The 25,736-nt window shown below is 43.8% G+C and overlaps 9 protein-coding genes across 9 annotated transcripts; 5 read left to right on the top strand and 4 right to left on the bottom strand.

Moving 5' to 3' along the window:
* Nucleotides 1-1,515: 1,515 nt before the first annotated feature.
* On the top strand, nt 1,516-3,417 carry O0I10_010727 (uncharacterized protein; the record flags this gene model as incomplete). The annotated part of the gene is made up of 1 exon (XM_058490705.1): nt 1,516-3,417. The coding sequence occupies one exon, from the start codon at nt 1,516-1,518 to the stop codon at nt 3,415-3,417; it is 1,902 nt and encodes a 633-aa protein (XP_058338494.1).
* A 340-nt stretch (nt 3,418-3,757) lies between these two features.
* On the bottom strand, nt 3,758-4,616 carry O0I10_010726 (uncharacterized protein; the record flags this gene model as incomplete). Its single annotated transcript, XM_058490704.1, has 2 exons — nt 3,758-4,466; nt 4,540-4,616. The coding sequence occupies 2 exons, from the start codon at nt 4,614-4,616 to the stop codon at nt 3,758-3,760; spliced, it is 786 nt and encodes a 261-aa protein (XP_058338493.1).
* A 257-nt stretch (nt 4,617-4,873) lies between these two features.
* O0I10_010725 (adenylosuccinate synthase) lies at nt 4,874-6,412 on the bottom strand (the record flags this gene model as incomplete). The annotated part of the gene is made up of 5 exons (XM_058490703.1): nt 4,874-4,923; nt 4,990-5,362; nt 5,431-6,098; nt 6,156-6,225; nt 6,290-6,412. The coding sequence occupies 5 exons, from the start codon at nt 6,410-6,412 to the stop codon at nt 4,874-4,876; spliced, it is 1,284 nt and encodes a 427-aa protein (XP_058338492.1).
* Nucleotides 6,413-6,981: 569 nt separating this feature from the next.
* On the top strand, nt 6,982-8,503 carry O0I10_010724 (uncharacterized protein; the record flags this gene model as incomplete). Its single annotated transcript, XM_058490702.1, has 7 exons — nt 6,982-7,117; nt 7,173-7,367; nt 7,434-7,477; nt 7,540-7,694; nt 7,755-8,079; nt 8,146-8,406; nt 8,462-8,503. 7 exons carry the CDS (start codon nt 6,982-6,984, stop codon nt 8,501-8,503), a joined length of 1,158 nt encoding a protein of 385 aa, XP_058338491.1.
* Nucleotides 8,504-9,602: 1,099 nt separating this feature from the next.
* Nucleotides 9,603-16,559, top strand: O0I10_010723 (uncharacterized protein; the record flags this gene model as incomplete). Its single annotated transcript, XM_058490701.1, has 4 exons — nt 9,603-10,110; nt 10,234-15,984; nt 16,053-16,158; nt 16,220-16,559. The coding sequence occupies 4 exons, from the start codon at nt 9,603-9,605 to the stop codon at nt 16,557-16,559; spliced, it is 6,705 nt and encodes a 2,234-aa protein (XP_058338490.1).
* A 778-nt stretch (nt 16,560-17,337) lies between these two features.
* On the top strand, nt 17,338-18,163 carry O0I10_010722 (uncharacterized protein; the record flags this gene model as incomplete). Its single annotated transcript, XM_058490700.1, has 2 exons — nt 17,338-17,788; nt 17,853-18,163. The coding sequence occupies 2 exons, from the start codon at nt 17,338-17,340 to the stop codon at nt 18,161-18,163; spliced, it is 762 nt and encodes a 253-aa protein (XP_058338489.1).
* Nucleotides 18,164-18,859: 696 nt separating this feature from the next.
* On the top strand, nt 18,860-20,096 carry O0I10_010721 (uncharacterized protein; the record flags this gene model as incomplete). The annotated part of the gene is made up of 3 exons (XM_058490699.1): nt 18,860-19,676; nt 19,744-19,775; nt 19,854-20,096. 3 exons carry the CDS (start codon nt 18,860-18,862, stop codon nt 20,094-20,096), a joined length of 1,092 nt encoding a protein of 363 aa, XP_058338488.1.
* Nucleotides 20,097-20,312: 216 nt separating this feature from the next.
* O0I10_010720 (uncharacterized protein) lies at nt 20,313-21,273 on the bottom strand (the record flags this gene model as incomplete). Its single annotated transcript, XM_058490698.1, has 4 exons — nt 20,313-20,486; nt 20,564-20,777; nt 20,845-21,095; nt 21,166-21,273. 4 exons carry the CDS (start codon nt 21,271-21,273, stop codon nt 20,313-20,315), a joined length of 747 nt encoding a protein of 248 aa, XP_058338487.1.
* A 913-nt stretch (nt 21,274-22,186) lies between these two features.
* O0I10_010719 (uncharacterized protein) lies at nt 22,187-23,299 on the bottom strand (the record flags this gene model as incomplete). Its single annotated transcript, XM_058490697.1, has 5 exons — nt 22,187-22,266; nt 22,379-22,727; nt 22,877-22,911; nt 22,986-23,070; nt 23,171-23,299. 5 exons carry the CDS (start codon nt 23,297-23,299, stop codon nt 22,187-22,189), a joined length of 678 nt encoding a protein of 225 aa, XP_058338486.1.
* Between the last annotated feature and the right edge of the window lie 2,437 nt (nt 23,300-25,736).

Genomic DNA, 25,736 nt, shown 5'->3' with positions numbered 1-25,736 from the left:
TTGGAGACTATGGGGTGCTTGATGTTAGGGAGGTATCTCTCGTCTCTCTCCCATTACTACTGTTTCTTTTTTCTCCTTAAGCAATACTATCACGTCTACAACAAACATTTTACACAACGCGTGTAAAATTATCCATTACATGGATCTGGACCGGTGAACTGTTGTCGTTAAACAGATGCATTAAAAAAGGATCATGTTACTTGCCCAACCGGATGTTTCATTAATGATGAGTCCGAAACCTATGATCCTTGTAGACAATGTTCCATATGATGGGGGATGATTCTAATGCGTTGCTGACATGAACGTGCACAGCAGCAGGATACACGCACGTCGCCCTTCATCAGATTTAGGAGACTGAAAAAAAGGTTATGCTGTCCAACAGTAGCAAGTGGCCACGCTCAGCTGCATGTGAGGGTATGTGCTGTGTAGCATGTTGTTGTAGTATCAGGCACCGATTTCTCTTTTATGATGTTCCCGAAACAAGAAAAGGTAATAAAGATATGCAGATCGTAAACGAGCAGTCTCGTGCATTGGACACGAGGAGGATGTCGCATCTTGGCTATTATTTTACTGCAAGAGAAGGTGCATTGTTTATGCATATGTATGTAGCTGTTATTGGCTGATCACCCATGTAATGATACCATTAGCTATACATAGCCGTCATGGGAGGATAACAGTGCCAAGGCGTTCTGATGAAGGCTTTTTGTTACATGTGTCTTGATTATCTCCATAAGGGACTATTGTAGTCATGATGGCATTCTCCCCCCCATACACAATCCCACGAGGATAACCGCCATCCCGAATGAAAGTAAACGATACTGCAACTTCTGAGAAGAAACCCAAAAAAGCATCTTCGTGTTGTTGTGAGCAACGCTTCACCCCATAAGATAGATCCACGAATAAAGAATAAGGGAAGGGAGTTAAATGGCGGTGCAATCTAAAATAAGATATTTCTGTATTCACGAAATCACAAACTCAAGCGGTACATGCTATACGTATATCAATGTTGCTAAACTGCTATTATGATGATTACGATGAAAGAGCCGACAATGTGGTCCGTGTCGATTGCGTTTTTATTATGACATTTCTCTCCCATTGGTGCCCCTTGTTAACGAATCCCACTATTGGGCTCTATATGATTAAGGATGTGTGTGATACAGCAAGTACCCAAAGCCAGCATGCGGCGGTCTGTGCACGACATTTGCTTGCACGAATTTAAATGTATGTGTGACAAGCTAGGAGTAACAACGTAGCCATGAATAGACGCTACTGTTACTTATCATTGTTTAAGTGATAGTAATATGATTGTATTGTTATTATAAAGGCTTCAACATTAACATAATCAAGGGTGTTTTGAATGATGGGATTTGTGTAGCCATGTGGTAGGAGACCATTCAGTCACGTTGCATGGCAATAAGCTCCTCGGGCACATTGCATATCCGTATACTTCTTTAACTACTACTACTACATACACTCCTACGCCTAGAGTACGCACACACAACATACACCTTCACGATGCTTGACTTGAGCTCGTTAGACCAACCATCTGACCAATCCTGGGCTGACATGGTGGATGAGGAACTAGAAAACGTTCAGTCAGATGACGGTAAATCCACAAGCACCCCTTCATCTGAACACACACCTTCCCACGCCAATGGGGCAAGTGCATCGAATGCATCAGCTGTTGAATCTAAACCAGCGAGAGATGAGCAACCTAAGGAAGAGAAGGAGAAGCAAGCTGACAGCAGTAGTGGGGTCGTATGGAGGATACCGGATGCTAAGCAACGGCAAGAACAAAAGAGTGTACTTCAAATGCTTATTGAACGACGCAAGAACCTTGAAAAGCTAAACGATGAGCAGAAGCAACAACAACAACAAGATCGAAGGCGTGAGTCATATAAACGAGAACAACGACGAGATGTGGAAGAACGACGCCAATCATCTGCTGGAAGAAGCGATTCTGTTGATAGTTGGAGACGACCCATTGGGAAGTATGAGCGGATTCCTGTGCGACCTTTGGAGGAGAATAAGATCAGTCAATGGGCAAGCTATTCAGCAACATTGCAAAAGGAATTCAAGGAAGAACAAGAGGAGGCTCAACGTGAATTCATTAGACGATTTGGATCAAAGGCAGCCAACGATAGAATGGATGGTAGCAACAGCAGCAATGGCAGCAACAGCCCCAAAGCAGCAACATCAACACCTCTCGAGATCAAGATTTCAGCTGATGGTCCTAGCGATTGGGCCGATGATTTTCCATCAGATGACGAGTGGCCTGTGCACCATGACGATGATGATGGCGAGAATGTGGAATCCGGCAGGGCGACTGCAAAGGAGGATATTACAAAGGATGAGAATGAGCTTGTCAATGAAATGCAAAAGACTCGGCTTGAGGAAGAATCATCACCTATTGTGGATGAGAGCAAGACCAATAGTAGACCCACTGTAGCAGCTGTGCCGGTTGAAAACAATAGCGCCAATGACGCTTCAGCACCAGAGCATGATGGTACACTTGACAATGAAGAAAAGGATATGGATCAAAAGCAGCAGCAGCAACCGGACGAGGTATCTATGGGATGGCAAGCATTTGCAGAGAATGGAACAAAGCCAATAGAAAACAAGAAAGAAGAGGAAGAGCAACATCAACCCAACGATACGTCAGCGAGCAGTGATATTGATCAGCAGCAGCAGCGACAACAACCACCACCAGCAGCAGTCAAGAGTGCTGTTCATGAATTACCAGGTCAACTCAAATGGGCGGCTTTTGCACATGAAGAATCACAAAAGAAGACCATGAAAACGCCCATTATTCATGCATCACCAAGCGTATCATCCGGAACATCAGCCTCTTATAGCAGCCGAGATCCACCACACACACCTGATGAGGGTACACGAGCACAATCGCCATCTTGTAGCACATCCACTACCAACAGCGATAAACAACCACCATCTTCTTCATTATCATTATCATCCTCACCACCACAACCAAGACAACGATCGCCATCACCTTTGAAAAAGAAAACGCCATTACCTGCTCGTTCAGCGCGTTCACAAATCATGGGCCATCTATTAAAGAATGAGAGGAAACCTCGTCCACTGACTACAACAGAAAACAAGGTCGCACAGCAATTACAGCAACCCGCCATGGTGGAATTCAAGGAACGTCAGACGCATGTGGAACGTGTATATCCCAGCACTTTAGAAACATCCAGTGTTACCAGCGATCATGAAACAGCTTCGGTTGCCACTAGCAACAGCCATCACTCGACGACAGCGGATCATCATCATTCAACATCACCATCGCAACCAAAGCCTATCAACATCAATAACGATCGAGCTGTCAATGGCTGGCAGTTGTTTGCACAAGAGCATGATACAACGGCAGAGATGCATCGTTCACCACGATCTTATCGTTAATCATTATGTAATCCACACTTCCGCATCGAGTCCCTTGACCTTCCCACGTTCTATTACACCCATGCCCCCCTCCCCCCATCAAGCAACATGCCAAGGATACAAATGAGTACCGCACATCACTGGCGTATTACAGCCAAGCAATACCCCCCACCACCTTCTTTAGCTGTTTGCATTTCATTCTCAATAGTAGAAGTTACAACAAGTGTCATAATAATAAAGTTTTGCAACTGCTTTTCTCATTCAAATCATGAACCTTTTTGGATAGAAAGTGCTTGTATTGAATAAAAATCTCTTTATCACTGTAAATGGGAAATGAGGGATCATATGGCTTCCATTGATTCTATTTCAGAAGGCGACTACTATTATTGCGCGATTCAATGCTGTATGCCGTTGCTGCCTTCTTTGTTCTCTTTTTATGACGCATGGCTGACCAAAAAAGATCGGAAAAATCGTCGCTTGAATTGCTGCAAGGATACGGAAGATCTTTAGGAATTGGGACGCCAAGAAATTGGCAAAGAGGATCCCATCCATCACGTCCCAATGTCATGACCAATAAACGCTCAGCAGGCACCGATCTTTTGACATCTTCGATGTGATCCATATACATTTGACGCATAGCAGCTGGATCAAAGAGAAAGTTGTACACCTCATTCACATCCATAGGCACTTTTTGTTGTTCATCCTTGTAGATGAATGATTGCAACCACAAGGCACGGACTTGCTTGACATGTTCAGGTAACATGCGATCCTTGAACTTGCGGGATAACCGTACCAGAGGCAATATTGTACGTTGCACGGATTTATACCAACTCTCGGGAGATCGCACCACCAAGATCACTCTGCTTTCAGGATAATGTTGCATCAACTCCTTGTAAAATACACACGTAGGCCAATCGACAGCTGCATCATAGTTCTTGTAAGCCTTCTCCCAATCCACTATGGTCTTGTTCATGTATTGCTGTTGCTGCTGTTGTTGTAACGATGACCACCATATGCTTGGATCTTGCTTTGGATCAGTGATAACGCTCATGCCATGGTGTGTCTTGAAGCTGTAAATGATGAAGGTTTAAGATATTGCGCGTGGATCAAACGAATTGTATACGTCCTTGCATGATAACTTACCCCAATGTTTCCAACGCTTGACATAAGCTAAGAGTACCTGTTCTACTGTAACCAGCACCTATAATCTGTAGCGGCATGTTGTATTGATCAATAGCTTGAATAAAAGATAAAAGGGGAAAAAAGCAAGCAAGAAACGTTCACAAGGATGGCAATTAAGTAACAATTCACATCGAGCGGTAGAATAGACGGGTAGAAAAGAGGGTTCGCTCGGACGTGGTGCCGTAACGTGTAAAGTCTTTTAAACAACAACATGTTTTATTGTTATTAGAGGAACAGAGAGAGCGTGTTGATTATATACACACAAAAGATGCATGGTATCTGCCTCTTGTTTGGTCTACTTTCTAATCATAGCATCACGGCTTGCGCCAACACCAATCCATTCAACTATATCACAAGACACATATTAGCACGCTTTCTCCTAAGAAACATTTTCTCTCTTATCCCACGTACCTGGAACACCCGATTCCTTTTCGATCAACTCGATGTATTTCTTGGCATTCTCAGGTAACTCTTCGTACTTGCGACATTTTGAAATATCGGTCTCCCAACCGGGTACTTCAATGTATTGGACTTCGATGCGATCGAGGCAATTCAAGTCGGCGGGGAAGGATTCAAGAGGCTTTCCATCAAGCAAGTAGCCAGTGGCAATCTTGATAACAGGGAGCTGATCAAGGACATCAAGCTTGGTGATGTTGAGGCTGGTGTAACCGTTGATCATGCACGAGTACTTGACGACCATCATGTCGAGCCAACCACATCTTCGCTTACGGCCAGTGGTAACACCAAACTCGAAACCAACACGTTGAAGGTATTCACCAACATCCTAAAATCATGCATGTTAGAGAGACATTTCACAAAGTAGATAGATAGATAGATCATGAAGCCACTTACGTTGAGTTGTTCAGTAGGGAAAGGACCACCACCAACACGAGTAGTATAAGCCTTTACAACACCAATGACCTTTTTGATGGTGGTAGGAGGCATACCAAGACCAGTGCAGACACCACCAACAGCAGTGTTGGAAGAAGTGACGTAAGGATAGGTGCCAAAGTCGATATCAAGCATGAGAGCGTTAGCGCCTTCGACAAGGATCTTTTTGCCTTCCTTCATCTTGTTGTGCAAAAAGGCGACACCATCGACGACATGGGGTCTAAGGCGTTCAGCGAATTGGCGATAACGAGCAAGTTCACCTTCAACATCGTAATCAAAGTGACCATAACGCTTGCGTTTGTTTTCGACCATGACACGGAACTTGTCGGCAAATTCTTCAAAGTTGTACAAGTGGTGCACACGAAGACCGCCACGCGAGGCCTTGGAGGAATAAGCCGGGCCAATGCCCTTCTTGGTGGTACCAATGCTGCCACGGCCAAGTTCAACTTCCTTAAGACCATCAATGATTTGGTGCAAATCAAAGACAAGTTGAGCACGATCCGAGATAAAGAGACGACCATCAGCGTTCAAACCCTTGGATTCAAGCTTCTCCAATTCATCAAAGAAGGCAGGCAAGTGAACGACCACACCAGTGCCAATAAAGGCAATGCAAGAAGGGTTGATCAAACCTATCATCATCATCTTGTTAGGGCCTTACTTTATGACAAGAGAAAGAGAATACATACCAGAAGGCAAAAGGTGAAAGTCATACTTGACATCGTTGACAACAATGGTATGGCCAGCATTATTGCCACCCTAATGGAGCACCATTAGCATCGTCATGTGGACCATGTGTATGTGTGTATGGATATGTATTTACCTGACAACGAGCACAGACATCAGCTTCACCGCAAAGGATATCGGAAAGCTTGCCCTTGCCTTCGTCACCCCATTGGGCGCCGAGGACGACGGATAGGCCGTCTTTTGCAAGGATCGAGGACATGATAATCAAGTATAGGTTGTGTGTTTTTAGCGAGACAAACCATTCTTTTGCCAGGACCCCGAATTGAAAATCTTTTTAAAAGCACTGTGAACGAATCAAATGGCATCATCATCACATCTACGCCCAGTCAGCTCTCTTTATCCCTCTCTCTCTCCCATGCTCTCTCTCAGTCAATCAGTCTCATTTGTATCCTATCATCTTTTATATCGAACATGTCTTGTTTTCTATCAAAAGTTGGGAAAGTTTATTGCTACTATCATGATGGGTAGGGTAAATATTGACAAAAGTACATGGGGAGAGGGGAATGAATTGTTGAGTCATATAGTGTACATTTCCAAATACGTGGGTCCACAGATATGAGAGAGAGTTAGAGAGAGAGCTAGAGAGAGCGAGAGAGTAGGAAAGTAAGAGAGTACAAGTACAAGCTTATAATAATAATAGTGGCTTTGGTGGATATGCAAGTAACTGGGTTTGGGTGGGGGGAGGTGAGGGGGCCTATATCTCCAATGCCGCCCGATATTGTTTAACTTGTTTTCCTTTGCCACCCAACCCAACTCCACTTATTGACCATGCTTCGAAATACGAAAGTCCTTGCTGGTTCTTCTCACCCTGAACTCGCTGGTCTTGTCAGTAAACGCCTTGCTACCCCACTCGCTGATACAAAACTTAAAAAGTTTAGCAACAAAGAAACAAGCGTCGAAATCGGTAAATGGCTGCCATGTCAAAACACTCCACTTGTTTTGCTTACCCTTCTTTATAGGGGTATCCATTCGCAATGAAGACGTCTTTATTATCCAGTCCGGTTCCCAGGATATGAACGACAACATTATCGAGCTCTGCATCATGATTCAAGCTGCTCGGATCGGTTCCGCCAAACGTGTCACTGCTGTGTTGCCCTATTTCCCTTACTGCAAGCAGAGCAAGCGTAAAGGAAGAACTTGTATCACTGCCAAATGTAAGTGGATATACCTCTTTCTTGATTCCAACGCGTCATGATGATTCATTGATGATGGCTCTATAGTGGTTGCCAACATGTTGGCTGTTGCTGGTGTCGACCACATTATCGTAAGTAGTGGAATGTAAATTGGCCATCAAACATCAGCTGACATGCTTTTATCATATCATAGACAATGGATTTACATGCATCTCAAATGCAAGGTTTCTTCCAACGCCCCGTTGACAATCTTTATGCCGAGCCAAGCATTGCAAAGTGGATCACTCAAAATGTGCCAAATTGGGAGGATGGTGTTGTTGTTAGCAAGAATGCTGGTGGCGCTAAAAGGTAAACAAGGAAAGAGGATCATTGTTGCATAGGCATGGAAATCTCATTGTTCTTTTATAGAGTAACTTCTTTGGCCGATGCCTTACGTCTTGACTTTGCTCTTATCCACAAAGATCGTGCACGTGCGGGTCCTCAAGGTCACAATCGTCCTTACAGTGGCATGCCCAAGGCCAATGGTCGCAACAGCGGTGAAGAAGAAGAGGGTTCCTTAGCCAATGAAGACAAGGAGGATGATCTCATGATGGCTTCTATCTCATCCCTTAATGAGACTGGTATGAATGGTGACACTATGAATGCTGCTGTTTCAGTCGTTGCCAACCATGAGGGTGAGGAGAGCACAATCACTCTTGTCGGTGATGTCAAGGGCAAGACCGTCTTTTTGACTGTAAGTGAATGATATGAATGGATCTCTTGAAAAAACAACAGCATTAATGGGTATTTTGGGACCTAGGATGATATGGTCGATAATTGTGGTACATTCCTTGACGCTGCTGATCATCTTGTCAACAAGTGCGGTGCTGCCAAGGTCTATATCATTGCCACCCATGGTGTCTTGAGCGGCGACTCGGTCGAGCGTATCCAGAACTGTGATAGCGTCTACAAGTTGGTGGTCACAAATACCTTCCCTATTCCCAAAGAAAAGAAGGACAAGTGCAATAAGCTCGAGATTATTGATATTTCCGCTACTCTTGCCGAAGCAATAAGAAGAACGGTAGGTTGCAGTCGATGGGGGATTACATGCATGTTGCTAACAACGTATCATATAGCATAATGGCGAGAGCGTTAGCTACCTTTTCCATCATGCTTAATAATTGGAAACTAGATTGGGGAAAGCGTTTATGGATTGTCTATTCAAAATTAAAAAGCGAATGTATATCTATTTTATGCAATGTAAGATGGTGGATCGAGGTTGATCTTGCATCATAATCATTATCCAAAGCGCATATCAAGTATAGGGGGGTTGAGGGTATCATGCTCATAGGGAGACTCATTGACAGCAAATTCTTCAACATCTTTTGTCATGACAACTAAAAAGTTCATTACATATGAGAGCTATGTTTCCTGTACTACCTTATTTGAAGTCTACCCTTAAGAGCATCAAATCAATGGTATCCTCGAATCCACCTACGTATTCAGTTTTCACAAGGGAATGATTGTTGTTGTCAACCATCCTAATCTGATTATGATTTGACTTATACACAAAGACCACGCACAACACCCTGATGGAATATACTAGACTACCATACGCATGCCTATTTCACCTTGCTCAATGACTCCTGGAATGCATTCATGCATTGAGAAGAATGAAAAAGTTGAGCTGAATACTGCTGTCCATTTCCTCCAAGATTGTATCTTTTTTGATAATACAACCCAAGAAGCCTCAGTTACATGAGCCAATCCACACATAAGAAGAACGGTATTTGAAAGGGAAGCATGTATCCTTATCATTGTGTACAATAGCAGTAGCATGTTTTTGTCAGTGGACTCCTATAAGAATGACTATGCAGTCGATATTGGATATGAAAGGGAATTGATAGGTAATAATAGCCAACAAGAGAGTACGTGGATGCGCTGTCATGCAGCAAGTTGCATGTCAAAATATCCGCACGTAGATCATCCCACATTGATTTATTCTTTCTCCTACTCTTTTTCCATCGAGTTGGTTTCAGTTGTTTTACTACTACTTTCCATCACCCCAAAAACAAGTCGGTAAATATCAAACGAGTCGTGCTGGACAACCGTTTTCTTCATTTATCTCACCCCAAAATTGAACGCCCTTTCAGGAGTGGAGTCTTGCTCTCCTTTTAACCGTTGTTTCATATCGGTGACAAAGAGTGAGACATTACACACATTGACTCTCAGCATTGGTACTCATCGGATCATATCTTGGTCTCTTTTACTTAGACGATGAAGGCGAAAAAGACAAAGACGCATCGTGAGGAGAACACCAGCACTACCACCACTCACCATGGCAACAGTGCATTCTCTTACTTGAGGAACCGGCTATTTCACGGCACTGGTACAAGCAACAGCAGCAGCAGCAGCAGCAGCAGTAGCAGCAATGGCAGTAGCAACCAGCCTTCTCAACAACCACCTTTACCCAGCAGACATGAGACGTGTCAAGATGCGCCATCACGATTAACGGGACATTCACGTTCCAGCTCACATCGATCTTCTCCTTCTGTTGACCTTGCTCAATTATCAAACGCTTGGCGATCAGGCTCTTCAACTGCAGGACGACCCATATCTCGATCATTTGAAGAACCGCAATACTGCATGGATACCAATAGTCAGTTGACGACATCAGATGCAACGACAATGGCAACGACGACGACTAGTTTTACAAGGCCTATGTCCGTTATGGGATTGCTTGCACGACATCATGATAGTAGTAGTGGACGACGAGCAGGAGAAGGTAAATATAGATACATACACACATACACAGCAGCAGCAGCAGCAGCAGTGTAGAGGAGGAGGGGGAATGAGGGAGGGTTGTTATTACTTTTACAAGCTAAATGCCGACACGGTGTGTAAATAGGCAAGTCCGAAAGCAAACGCACGAGCCTCATTGTGATCAAGGAAGGCTTCCTCTACAAGAAGGCCGACTTTCGAGCGTTTCACAAAGCTTCCAAACTGGATCGTAGCTGGAAACCTTATCGCGTCGTCTTACGAGGTCACAAATTGTATCTATACAAGATATCATCCGAATCAGCATTCAAGGCACTCTTCCCATCATCATCATCATCACATCCTCAACAGCAACTCTATGACTTGCCATTTTCACCATCCAGTAGCAGCATAGCAAGCTCCATTATCAAATCGGTGGGTGACACCATCACAGACCCAGTCGAATTATCAATAAGCAACATGGATCAGCTTGGTGAGCGTGATGAATACCTTTATGGCGCCATCTTCAAAGAGATCAAATCAGCCGGTGAATCGCAACATGTCGCTTTATTGCTTTATAAGCACGAGGTGGTGATATGTGCACGCACATCATATCAACAACAATGGAAAATCGATTCCAGGATACCAATTGATAAGGTGCAACTTGAGCAACGCGTGATGGATCCACAGGCATCATCTTCATTTGCATTACTATACAAGGATGAATTGAGGATTTTTACAACGCATGCTGCTGATGTGCAGACCTCATGGATTGATACGTTGATGAAGACCAAGGAGATTTCATGTGCTGGTGACAAAAAGAGAGACAATGCACTCTACAACGAATTGGGACCGCATCCAGATTTGCATATGGGGGAGGATCAAATTGTTCAGGGTGGTACAATTGAAGCTCTTGTACATGAATTGATATTTCAGCAATGCACCGCATCAGCATCAGATACCTTTTTACGATCATTTTTATTGACATACAACATGTTCACAACGAGTGCCATTGTCTTGGAAACAATGAAATCCTATCTACAGCAAACAATGGATGATGGCGATACTCAAATCATGCACAACACCTTCGAGCGTATTCTTGATCTATTCACTGTTTGGTGCAACGTATTCACTCAGGATGTGGTGGGAGACGTGGTCGCTGGGATGATATCGATTCTCGACATGTTGGAAGGTGCCCTGGTGGATACGCCTGTTTTGCTGGACAAGACAAAGATCACACGAGAATTGATTCTTGCAACCGTCAATCGGAATGGCGAAGCGGGTGAACAAGCCAATGTTGAATCAGCAGTATCTTGGGATGATGCAGTGGAAAGCATTCAATCCTCACAGCTGGGACGATCCGATATCAATTTATCCAACTTATTGATTACGGGATTAACACCAGGACTCTTTCTCAGTATTCATCCTCAACGTTTCGCTGAACAACTTTACATGTTTCATTTGACACAACACCGATTACATCAGGATGCATTGATCAGCTTGTTGACCTATGTCCCAAGACCACACATATCAGCACAAATTCTTAATTCGGTGGTATTCACAGCACCTGCACCTCATTTCATAGCCAAGTTGATACGACATCATATTTTGATCGACTCTCAGCATCATCGACAAGATGGCATGGAAGGGAATATCATTGAGGAGAATAGTACTCTATTGCGCACACAGCTTTTGGAACATTGGATACGAGTGGGCAGCTCACTGCTTGACTTGGGTGATATGACAGGATGGTGTGCAGTGGCATCAGCGATTTGTTCGTTAGGCGTGATACGATTGAAGGAATCATGGAAATCGGTTGACCGTTCACTGGTTGAGATGGTGACTCAAGATTGGGTGAATCGATTGATGGAGTATGGCTTTTTTACGCAAGAAATTTGGATCAGCGGATGGGAACATTCTCCAATTCTAGACAAGTTTACACGTGTCATGGATGCTCCTCAACAATCCAGCAACGACCTTGCATTTTTCGGCCCTATACGGCAATCAGTGGATCGATTACGCAAGCATATCAAAGATTGTTATAATGAAGGTGGAGTCAACTTTGCAAAGTATTGGATGATCTATGACGCCGTGCAGACAAGTCTTGATCATTGGAAGCGTACGATGAAGCCATTACCGGACAATGGATATCCATTCCAAGTGGTGGGTCCTCTTCAAGCCTTCTTCGATCATTCGGTAACCACCTTTATTTCAGCCCCACACGATTTCAAGTATTTGCATGAATGCTCGCTAGGATGTGAGCCACGTATATTTGGACAAAGCTTTGATCGACATCGCAAATTTGATTCCTTGCACGGCACCAATGTAGCACCACCCTCTTCATTGACATTGACTTTTCCTGAAGTCTTGGAAGGCTATCGTTTATTTCAGCCTCCTGTGGAGCATCTTCAACATGATACATCTTCATCACCACGCACCAATCTACGCAAAAAGAATTCGAGTCACAGCGTGAAATCGGATTCAGGTGAACATGGATCATCAGTAACCCTTCCTCGCACGCCCACCAGCCTCGTTAGCATGAGTACAAGTTCCACCGTTGCTACGCGACCACCACCACCAACACATGGATTCTCGTATGATCAATCACGACAACAAAAATTGCCACGTGTCACTCGACGTAAATTGTTTCGAAGACGCACTTACAGCTTTCCGCCAGGACGTGCAGTGGGTGACACAGCAACGCGATTTATGCAGAGTGATGATGGTGCGACCATGGACAATAGTTATTTGGATTCGTTACACAGCAGGACATGGCTTGGATCTTTGGTGTCACAAAAGCATGGAACATCCACTGCCAAAGCATTGGTCGAAGCTATTCAGCACAGAGAAAAGTACAGCGGCGAATGGTTGATTGTTGTTGAGAATGGAAACCTTATCCTGAAGGCATCGACTTTATTACAATCGGATGATTCTGTCACCAAAAAGTCACCATCACCATCACTCAAAAAGAGCACATCAAGTGGATTTTTGGCATTGACTGAAAAAGGTAGCTCGGGTATGCGATCACGATCAGGGACGCTTAGCGGTGATGCACCACGCAAGGAAGAGGATGTTTTACTATGGGGCGACAATCAACAACAAGAAGGGCAATCGGTTCTTGTCAATGTCAAGGCAGGGTTACTCGAGTACTTGGTAGATACGTTGGTGCATGGTGTATCAGCGTATAACAAGGATATGCGTGAGCAATGGCAATTACCCTCTTTGTTGAATGGCAACTTGGAAGAGACACCACGCTACTTGACGATTGATGAAGAAGAGTATACCAGCGCCTTTTTCGTTACTTATCGTAGCTTTTGCTCATGCGTTCAATTGTTGGATCTCATGCGGAAAAAGTTCACGGGTGCTGTTGCTGCTAGTCGACAAGCGAGACAAGAAAACCGTAATGCATTGGAAACGGTGTTTAAGGCTGACAACAACAACAACCAAGACTTTGATTGGCGCTTCGTTGCATCAACACAACTACGTGTGACCCATTTGATGTTGTATTGGACCGAAGAGCATTTCTACGACTTTGTGGATGAGATTGAGATCCTTGGGCATTTTAGTCGCTTTTTGGAACAGACGCAGGCAGCTATTGATGAGTGGACTACACCTTTACGGCAACAGCAACGACAAGGACACTCACCAAAAGAATCCAAGGATATCCAATCAGCGCTTTCAGTGGCTCACGCTATTCATCGACAATTGAATGAATTACGACGACAATTTATTCAAAAGATTCTTTCACCATGCTATGATTTGAAAGCCATCAGCTATGATACAACGTGCAGTAGGAAAGTGGATGACTTGTATACCCAGCTGACAACGGGAATGCAACGCTTCAGTGTAGCCGTGACCCAAAGCAGTCGTCAATCGCAAGCATTTTCGCTGATAAGCAAGCCATTGGAAGAATTGGGGAAAGAAACACTTTCAGATCAACAATCAGCTTGGACTCTTCTTGAACAAACGGATCGATGTGTGCATCAATTGTTTGCATCAGTGACTCTTCAAGATTGGATACAGACGTTTGACGTATTTGAAGCACAATCGAGCGACTTGTATGCATGGTTACCAGCTCATAAGGCATCACAAACTCCGCCGCTCTCATCTTCCTTGTCCTCTGTACGAGATTGTCCAACTGCACAGCCTAACAGCTATCACATTGCAGCCGAGGATGTAATGGTATCAGATATATTTACGGCTATTGAAGGTGCTCGACGATCCATTGTGTCACCATCAGCTTTCTCAGCAGATGACTTGTTATTGGCATTCCCAAGTTCGATTCAGTATCTCTATTGCATGCATTTCATTATACGCAGCTTGGTGATCCATGAAACGACTGCCATGGATATCGACCTCACAACACGAGTTCAACGTATCCACAAGTTTTTGCAAATGCTCATGATCAGCAAAGGAGTAACGGAGCAAATGGCATTGTTCCCCGAGTTGAGAGACGTGGATGATCGTCCAAGACGTGTACCTGGTTTTGTCGAGTATGCAATAGCATCAGCCCTCATCAGTCCTGAAGTGCGTGTGTTTACCAAGGCATGGTCACAAGTGATGCGACATTATGGCTTGACGCAGCTAGATACATTGGAGAACTTGTTATCCCATATACAGCAACGCAACAAGGTTGAGGATATTTATGATGATGACAGCAATACAATGCGACTGGTACCAAGCGTTGGATGGATCTTTGACAGGATGATTGAATTATGTGCAGCTGTACCGGATACGTATAACCGACAACAACACATGATCAATTTCGACAAGCGGCGATACGTGTTCCATTTCCTTCAGCTTGTGATGAATTCTCAGATGGATCTTGAAGAAGCTGGCAACAATGATGCTAGCAGCAATCTTGCTTTTATCATTTCTCCCAATCAGAAAAAGCCAACTTGGAAGGAGCTTAAGGATATGGCATATCGTGAGAATCGAGCTGGAGGTGGATTATCAACACGTGCAGGATCCAAAGGACACTACACTCGAACAACAGTGTTCAACAAATTGGTCGCTGAGCAGCTGGACAAGCTCAAACGTGATATCAAGGAACGTGATCGAATTGACAAGGAATGGCGTGATTTGCAACATAAGCTTCAGAAGCGACAATTGGAACAGCAACGTTATCTTGAAAAACAAGAACGACGCAACCAACAGAGACAAGGTCATCACCATCATCATCATTTGCCCAAATTCAATGCACTCTTTCGCAATCGAAAAACGGGTGGAGGTGGTCATGCGGAGTCTACATCAACGACGACAATGGATGCTAGTGAAGTGCTTGCAACAGCCAAAGCCTCAACAGTGATCAATCTTATTCATGCAACGACATCGGTAGCAAGTGCTTGCACACGACGGGATCACGTGTTTCGGGTTGTGACAGAGGAAGGAGGACAATACTTGTTTCAAGGCACGAGTTGGGATGAGATGCACGATTGGATGCTTCAAATCAACAATGCAGCACATGCAGGAGCTGTAAAACGTCGTAGTGTTCTTGCCGCCGAATCCGAAGATAATCGCAACAGCAGTGGTACAACAGCAGCTCATCATTTGACCGAGTGCGATACCCCAACCTCCGCCTACTACACTCGTCGATCTGTTTATGGCATGGATTTATCAACATTGATGGCTGATGGGAATGTGCCGCTGATTGCTGAGAAATGTATCAACGAGATTGAAAAACGCGGTCTGGAAGAGGTGGGCATTTATCGCATGGCTGGTACAGGTTCCACTGTTGAACAACTCAAGGCTGCTTTCAATCGGGATATGGCGGCCGTGGACTTGGGTGACCCTGATTGGGCTGATGTCAATGTTATTGCCGATGCCTTCAAGCAATTTATACGCAGTATTCCCGGTTCTTTGTTGACACACACATACTATGACGAGTTTATTCATGCCTCTGGTACGTACATCTATTTTCATCACGCGCCCGTAGACTTAGTTCATGTCACTAATCATCATCCATAACAGCATCCGAAGATCATGATCAACGGGTTTATCTCATTAAACAAGTTTTGAAAAAGTTACCAGAACCCAATTATATCCTTCTCAAGCGACTCATTCAGCATTTTGTAATGTACGTACCAAATGAATATGCCATTTCCTATAGCGTGTAATGCTGATACAAAAATATCTAGTGTTACGGACTTTGAAGCGGTCAACCATATGTATGCAACGAATCTCGCCATCGTATTTGGACCCACATTGCTACAACCAGCACCTGGACCGGCATCATTTGCAACAACCATGTCCAATCTTGGTCATCATCAAACAATTGTCAAATACCTCATACTGCATTATCACTACTTGTTTGACGTGGAAAGTGACGAGATGGAACACGAAGAAGGGGATGATGAAGAGCAACATGGCGATGTTTCCTCAACAACCACAGCTAACCAACAACTCAATGATGGTGATGGCAATGACGATGATGGATCCAAGATATCAACAGCAAGTAACATTGGCCGAGATCAGTGAAAGATGATACAACACATACACACAACGCACACAACACACATACACAGTTAGCATGATTCTGGGAACTTTTATATAACCACCTACCCGACCGCGGCTGGCCCACGGACTCGTTCTTCTCCCAATAATTACGTTATTTGCATTGCTATTATTCCTGACATTGATTTATTGATCTACACAATCATGATGGGTTCTTTGTGCCGATACAGAGGAAAAGCGTGAATGAAGGGGGTTACTTTTAAACAATGAACACCATAACCATCAACCAGATTACGGGATGTGGAGAATGATGATATTAGAGTTGGGATGCTGTGAGAAGAAAATTTGAGTTAACATCTATGTATCAAGGCAAATGATGATGGGGGGCGGCGGGTAAGGGGAGTGTGCACGGTGGTATTTACAGAGCGGGGATCGACGTAAAAGTCGTTGCTTATCCATAAATGGTTGGTGGTTCTACTCCCTGGTCTCAAAAGTTAAGCTAACAATCTACACGAGAGCAGCCCCATCCAATAATGGCTCGACAAAGTGATAGGATCGTCGAGTGGGAAACGGAGGTAGGTGTGGCAGATTATGTATGCCAAGCAACAATGTGTAGCCTAACCTATCCATATAAAAAGGACACTCCTTCTTCCTTGTCCCTTTCTTCTCATCATCATCTCCCTTCCTTTTACTTGATACAACCAACATTATGGATATTGCTTCAATCATCAACCCGACAACGCCAGATGACCCTTTCACCTATTGCAGCTCAACGTCTAAACCTTTCTTTTTAAACACTACTATGGGCTCATCATCAAACACATCATCACCTACAGACTCGGTGTTTCATGTATGTGTCAGCGAGTCAACATGCCATCGTCATCCTCCTAGTGTCTTACCAAAGAAGCAACAACCTATCCTTGATGAACGAGTACCTGTACCTCCGTTACATGCTATGCCTATCAAGAAACGCCCTTTACAGCATCCTGATAACAATGACAACAACAAAGGAATAAAGCGCAGGAAAAGAGGACTTGATGATCCTGTGTCATTGGTATCTCTCAGCATCCATAAGCCAAGGCGACGTACAAACAAACGACATCCTACCACCAAAAAAGCGGAGACAAATGCCGCTCTTGCGTACGACACGATCGATCCTGAAGCACCGGAATCCAAAGTATTTGATGCAAGCTGCTGGATCCCTGATATCCACGTTTTCGATGCCAAGCCTACTGTCAGTGTCCGATGGAAAGGTACGTACGCGTGGCGGTGTCATTGATGGGTGAATGATGTTTCTCTTAACATGTTTGTTTACAGGGACCCCATTGGATATTCGATCATGCAAATATTATGAAAGGTTGCATCCAGGCGAAGTGGCCATTGCTTCTACATTGCGTTTATTTCCAGAACAGTATATCCGATGCAAGCGTGCACTCATTCTTGCAGCCCAAGATGCCTATAAGAATAACACACCATTTCGTAAATCAGAGGCACAAAAGCTATGCCGTATCGATGTCAACAAGATCAGCCATCTTTGGAGTGCCTTTGGTAGGCTTGGTTGGCTTGGCCCCAAATGGCCTGGCAGTAACATGATCAACAACAACAACAACGGTAGTGCCACATTATAAAGACCAAATCCATTATCATCCATCACATCAACGATGTACATAATCACCCTTCCAACTCGTATGCTACCCTCCAAAAAACAGCACATGTATATATGCGCGTTGCTACATCTCCTTCCACAGCAGTATACATAGTGCACGTTACGTTGCATCAACCGAATCACACACAATGAACAATCCTTTGCTGATCTGCATGTCGCTGTTGGCGGTGTGTAACCACCCAATTGAAAGGCTGATACATTCTTGGCTGTGCACCACCAGCACTTAATAAACAAAGGTTTCAACATTAAAGGTGTTCCATGAGAACATGCATGTGCGTGTGTGTGTGTGCCATTGATTACGTTTCTCGTCGGCGTTGTTTTTGGGAACGATATCCGAGTACACGGAACGAATGTCGATCTTTTTTAATGTGCAACAGCAATGGAGGAGTATTAACAAAGGATGATAGTGGATCCCTGATGAACATAAATGTGCCTGAAATTGTAGAGTAAACGAGGAAAACAAAGGTAGACGGCAAGCTCATCAATCCAAAATGATGTGAGTGGAGAATAGGAATCGTGCTAAGTACTGATGATGTCGTACACATATTATCCTTTCGGGGCTGGGTGCACAATACCTTAACCAACCTATTTTCTGGTTGCTTTTTTAGACCTGTTTCTTTTTTTTCTCTCTTCCACACAAACACTTTCACACCTAATCATGCGAGGTGGCAAGCGGTTGATTGCACTCGGCACTGTGCTTCTTTTATTATTCATATACACATTTTCGACGCTTGTCACCAACAAAAGCCATTCTATATCGTCATCCACATCATGCCAAGGCGATACAACACGACGACTACAATTGACTCAGCCGAATCTACCATCATCATCAAGCAAATTGTCATCATCAATCTTATCCTCGTCTTCGTCTTCACCTTATTATCTCAATCTCAATAATCTTAATGCTACATCCAAGGCACGTGAACAAGGCGAACATCTTTTAGTGCTTACTCCATTGACGAATACCACACGTGCCAAGTCATTCCTGGAACGTTACTTTGAGCTACTTGATCGATCCACCTATCCGAACCATCTCATTTCTATTGGATTACTGGTCACTGAGAAATCGCTTCTTGATTCCAATACGTTCATGCATCAGATACAGCAATGGCAAGGAAGGTGGTCAAACGCCTTTAACGATATCCATGTTTATGAGCGCACTATGCCAGATTTGCATATACAAAGTGATGGGCCGTATCAACGATCGTTAATGGCTAGAGCTCGCAACATTTTACTCACAGCAGCCTTACGTGAATATCATAGCTGGGTCGCTTGGATAGACGTGGAAGTCGTCGATTACCCGCCCACCATCTTTGATGACTTGATGCGTGCCAATGTCGACGTTATTGTTCCCAACTGCTTGCTGCAACGAGAAGATCACGTGTTTTGGGCCTATGATAGGAACAATTGGGCTGAAACCGATTATTCACTCGACATGCAACAAAGGGTTGGCCAAGATTACATTATGATGGAAGGTGAGTACTATTGATATGGGCCTCAATAAGGCTTTATTCTAATCATCTTGAACTCTTTCATATCTAGGATACAATGATGTTGCTTCTGGTCGCTCTCTGGTAAGTCTCAATAAGCTTCACTCAATGGTCACACAAAGTCAAGGAAAAATGGGAGATTCTCACATTTGCTGTTGCTAGCTTGTTGACATGCCAACGCATCTTGGACCTGAACATCGAGTACGCTTAGATAGTGTTGGGACCACCTTTACCCTTGTCAAATCGCATGTGCATCGAGAAGGAGCCAATTTCCCACCGTTTGTATACCAACATGAAGTGGAGACTGAAGCTTTTGGCAAGGTGGCCAATGCAATGGGGTTCTCAGTATACGGCGTACCTGGTTATACAGTTTATCATGCAGGCGATAATACCAACCCACTCTAATATGCTCGCATTTGAAATACAATACCATGTACTGTAATCATCCCTCACTTCCGGATACCAATACCACAATTGAAAAACAAAAAAAGCTGATGTATGTCGAATTTATCGATGATAAAAAACATTGTTGGTGATGTGTGTGTTGCGGACGAGAAATGTGAGTGAGTGTTTGTGGTTGTCTCTAAAGGCTGCTTTGTATAGGATGGATGTATCTTGTTCTTACAAATCGGAGCGAACCTTGAAACCAGGACCATAAGGCTCCGAGTTAAGGGTAGTGTAGACACCAGGAGCAGGCTCACAAGTATGACGACCGGTTTGAGGACCAGCCTTGATGGGCTTACCAGCCTTGATGTTATCAAGAAGCGCCTTGGTGGTCTCGGGAGTAAGATCCTCCTGTTGATAGATAGATAGATGATTAGAAAACCTCCCTCCTCCCCATACATTATTATCTTTATCCCAATAAAACTTACATAGTAATCATCATTGATGGCCATCACAGGAGCATTCACACAAGCACCAGCACATTCAACCTCGACAAGAGTGAAGAGACCATCCTTGGTAGTCTCGCCGACGTTGATGCCGAGATGTTCCTTGATGGTGTCGAGAATCTTGGTAGAGCCACAACCACCCAATTGACAAGGAGTAGTAGTGCAGAGCTGCAAAAAGTTCTTGCCAATAGGTTCTCTACAATCCATCCATGTATGATTAGTGGATTTGATCTCATCGTTGACCTTGCAATCATTGTTGTTACCTGTTGAACATGGTGTAAAAAGTGGCGACTTCGTACACACGCATAGGAGGAACTTCGAGCAAACGAGCAACTTCGTTCATGACAGAGATGGATGTAAAGCCGTGTTGTCTTTGACCCAAGTCCAAAAGAGGCATGATAGCAGCCTTCTTGTACTGAGGAGGATACTTCTTCAAGATCTCTTCAATACGCTTCTTGTTGTCGGCATTGAATTCAAAGGGAATATTGGGATTGTTCTCGGCGGTATCGCGATGCTGAAGATATAGTGGTGTAAAGAGTAAGTTTCGATGGGACTTGTATGTCTGTGGATATTATTCAACATACCACAAACAGCGCGTCTGACAATGCTGCAGGAGATGAATGGATGGCTCGACGAGTAATGACGTTGCGCTGAATGGCTGCCTGTCGAACAAGAGCGCGTACTGGATTCATGGCTGCCGAATGAGGAGAGGGGGGGTGGATTAGGATCACTAGTGGAGCTGACAAGAAAGAAAAATAGCACCTTTGGCACCTACTTGGTCGTGTTTACCCAACCTTGCTCGACATGTCACCCCCGTGACTGTGATGTCTCGCCCTCTTCACTCACCTTCTTCCCTTATTGCTACTACATTCTTACACTATCCCTGTATCTATATGCTACCATGTTGAAAGGAGTTCTTGATATGCTTATTCAGGATGCAATAAAAACATTGTATGTTATAATCGGATGTATGGATACCATGTCAAGTGATGTTGGTTTGTCTATTTGATGTGGCGGTATATTACATTTTCTTTCCGATAAGCGTTTCTCGTCTTGAATGTCACACGGGTTATCATGCACTGTGCTATCCATTCATAATGCCAATCATGACGTCAACCCATTATTTACTTTCTCAATGCTATGATTGAGGTAGTAGTTGTTGATGGATGCAATCATGAAGAAAAAGAAGTGAATGTCCGTCATAGAATGTTAAGTTCGCCCTTCATCTTTTTCCTTTCATAGTAGATGATTGATTGCATCGATCTAGGGTTCTCGGGGTAACTCAAAAATGGTAATGAAGAAGGTTTTTGGGATAGTAGGGGTTCAGGAACGATCATAGTAATATAGTAAAGCACCTTCTCTCTCTCTCCCGAGCGTCTTGTATGTACGTTGTATGCTTCATTGAATATCCAGGGGCTGTAATCCTTATATGATTCATCTCCCGGATTCTCAATTCCCCCACTGTAAGAACAACACCACATCCAATTGAAGATTCCTTGTATCTTTATTGATAAAACAGCAAGAAAACGCTGCTTTGTTATGCTATTGGAGGAGTGGTATAGTAGTATTATAGTATAGGAACAATACACATGATGTAATCAAAGTCTATAATTTCTTGGCCTTCATTTTCCGGTAGTAAGCGGCAGTGCTTGATGATTGATGCAATTTAGCATGAATCACGGCACCTATATACAAAAGGGAGTAAGCCAAAATGCACCAATTGTGCAGGATTAATCTCCCACTGCATATCTTTTTCTCTCCCCATCATGTGCATAATCCTTCCTACTTCTTCATTACCTGCTTCATAAATGATCCAACAAAGCGTGCCGCAAAAGAGGTAAAAGCCGGCTCGTGGTACAGGTGTCAACTTGTCCAAAAATGGGTAAGGCCAATGTCCATTTTGTGTTTGACATAACCATGACCAAGCCAAGTAAAACATAGCGAACCCATATATCACAGCAACATGTCGAGGCGAGCGTTTGAAATTAATGTTGAAAACCAAGAAATCGATCCATAAAAAGAGCGCCGGATAAAGATGAAGGGCACAATCAACAACGACTGGAATAGGAGGCATGTCTTCTGGAATAAGCAGGGTTGGCTCGAGAAACACCATGGACCAATACAATAAGCTGATAAGGCCTTCCATCTAAAGGGGGGAATGAAATCAATAAAAAAAAGCAAACGCACATGTGAGTACATGTCACTCTTATGATTTTTGCACATGAGGGAACCAAAGACGTGTCTCATCCCTCACGTTTAACGTGCTTTTTCCTCCTCCAATTGGCCCATGCTTACCGGTGTAGCGATGTTTGTCAAAACTTCATAGCACACTACGTATGATGGTATCGACGCAATCAGCATTATCATCTTCCAAAGTCAGCCACATGCATGGTATCTTCATTACCTTCCATTGCACCAGGGACAAAGAAGCGTACCAACTTTACAGCACATGCGAGTGTAGCTGTTGTAAGGCCAAGGATTGTCAAATACTATACAGCAGCAGTAGTAGTGATAAGTAAAAAATGTATCAAGGATAGATGATGATATGGTTTTCATGCCGCACTTGTACACGGCCAACCCTCCCCCCACCTGAAAATGACCACCAAAGCCCGTTGCATAGGGATTCTCGTAGACAAAGTTGGCAGCGTACAAAGCCATGAGGTTGGATATCAAGCCCACGCCGTTAACGAGGGCACTTCCCCAGGATGCATTTTTCATGGCCGAAAGTAAAGGTAACAGCAGAGAAGGGATAGCAAAGTGGAGAGAGAGAAAGAAACAAGAAGAAGAAAAGAATGGAAGAAAGCCCGAATCTCATTTCTGCCCGTTGCCTTTCAAGGGGTGTTGGGCGCTGCTGCTGCTGCTGTGCTGCTGGATAACCCTCCCACTTGACCAATAAAACAGCTCAGCGCATTCGGATGACTTTTGCCCCTCCCAATCTGTTGCAGCCCGTCTCTTGGCTCACAAATTGGTTGTCATTCCTATTATATTGCGTTTCGATACCACATGTACACACACACGCACACACTTACATACATACATGTATGATATTGGTGTTATCCTAATGATGATTGAAGCTTGGCTTTGCCCATCTTGATATGGAAAATGCTTCGATTGGGGATATGATAGTGTATGAGTGTAGAGAGAGAAATGGATAGATTCTGCATGTGAACAATAAGGTGCCTCTCTTGTCGGCGTATTACACCGTGTGAGCGATACCCAAATCCGGGCAGACAGCTTCCCTGTGTTATGTGACACCTTGCTTCCAATGCACACACGTCATTTGCTCGGTACATCTCGGGTACCTTTTCAAGAACAAGTACACAAGATGTGGTGGTGAGCAACACAGATGGATGTAAAAGAGGCTATTTTGAAATTTACTTTTGCCAAGCTATATACTACCAATATTGGCGGCATGAATCACGGCCTCAGCTTCATTACTAAGTAACCAACCCCATGTACTATTTCCTCTCCGCCGATCTCAGCAAGTGCAATAGTACATATGAAAAGGCGATTATGGTCAGTGCGTATGCAATGGAAGTGGACGCATATTGATGGGTGATTTGCACATGGCTTATTTCTAGTTCCACAACCCTGTATCCTGATTTTGTGGGCACGTCAATTTCCGCACACAAGAAAGTTTCTGTTACTGCTGTTGTTGTTGGTGATACTGTTACGTCGTAACACCACTAAAAGATGATCAAGACCTATTTCTCTGTTTACTTGCATACGTAGATAGATGACGGAGCAGCGAAATAGAGTTTGAAAGTCGTGTTTATTTATTACTAACAGGCAATTCTAGGTCATCTGGTATCTGGGGATTGCTGTAGAATCATGTCAACGTTGTTGTTGTTGGAGAAGATACTAAACAATGAAACACCAAGCATATAGGTAACCCAACAAGGTGTCTCCAAAGGGAGTCTAAGCATTGTCGAGATACAAGTTAACTGCTATCAGGAATGAATTCCATATCACCTATTGCACTAATAAATAGCGTCAATTACGTTTACGTCTTTTGCTCTGGAATCATCTCGAACCAACAAGTCCGCCGCATCAATGATCCATCATTGAGATCAATGCTGTCGGGGTCGAAAACAGCTGCTTTGCAATTGGATGGTGCTCATCTGCTCAATGATAGCAAACTCTCATTTCGATGGATAAACCTCCTGTAATCATGTTGTACTTTCCAATTACACCGGCTACTGAAAATAAACCCAAGCCTTGTTGCTAAACGACATCTTCTTGAATTAGCTGTCCAATGTAGCCGAGCTTGTATATAGGTGCCTTAGAAGAAAGAGCTGGTCGACTTGTGTACAGCGAAGCACTTGTAATGTAAAACAAGAGCAATCATATATGAACAAGTAAAAACAACAAGGGGCGTAGAGCAAACAGACTTTTGTTGCATTTGTTGTCAGCCCCCATTATACCCCAAGTGGCACATTGTATAGCAACTCAGATCGGTTGTTTGATATGACAAAGGATCCATCAGGGATAAGGTAAAAAATGACATAATACAACAATGGGCACATCCAGTACTAAGACAATCCTCGATGCAAGGGACCACACAAGCTATCTATCCTTGAGGTGTGCCGAAAGCTCTCAATGTAGTATGTAAACGTGGATATAGATCCAATAGGCGGAAGGTATGGATGATAGTAATTATGGTGACAGAAGCTTTGCTCTTATGTGGTGGATATACAAGAAAAGGTGTCGGCTATAAATGTCTAGGATTATTTTTGGTTGTCGTCGAAAAAATTCAAGAGGTTGATCCAATTTGTCTGGTTGGCGACATTTGCGAAATCTGGTGTTGGCCACATCGATCGTCGAATTTTCACACAAGACGCGGTTGACCATGCTGAGCAAATTTGTTCTATTCAAAGCCCCAGGCCTTGATTGTAACATTTGGAGATATGACTGCCTTTACGCTTTACGTATGCTGTAAGCGTGATGCTATATGACAGGTGGTCTTTGTTCCATATTAATCACCTCTACAAAGATGCAGATGGAGTTGTTTGTGTAACAACGAGAGAGCAGATCTTGAAGGCTCAATCCCAATTGGCGGAGAGTGCATGATTGATCCTCCCCTTGCTGCCTGCCTATAGTAAGGACCGCCTGTGATAGCCAGTATGCAATGGTTTGTTATCATATAAGGCTGGAT

This window comes from Lichtheimia ornata (assembly GCF_029851405.1).
Source record: "Lichtheimia ornata isolate CBS 291.66 chromosome Unknown scaffold00075, whole genome shotgun sequence".
Lineage (NCBI taxonomy): Eukaryota > Fungi > Mucoromycota > Mucoromycetes > Mucorales > Lichtheimiaceae > Lichtheimia > Lichtheimia ornata.
The sequence above is the reverse complement of the archived record's forward strand: the minus strand, read 5'-3'. Positions and strand labels throughout refer to the sequence as shown.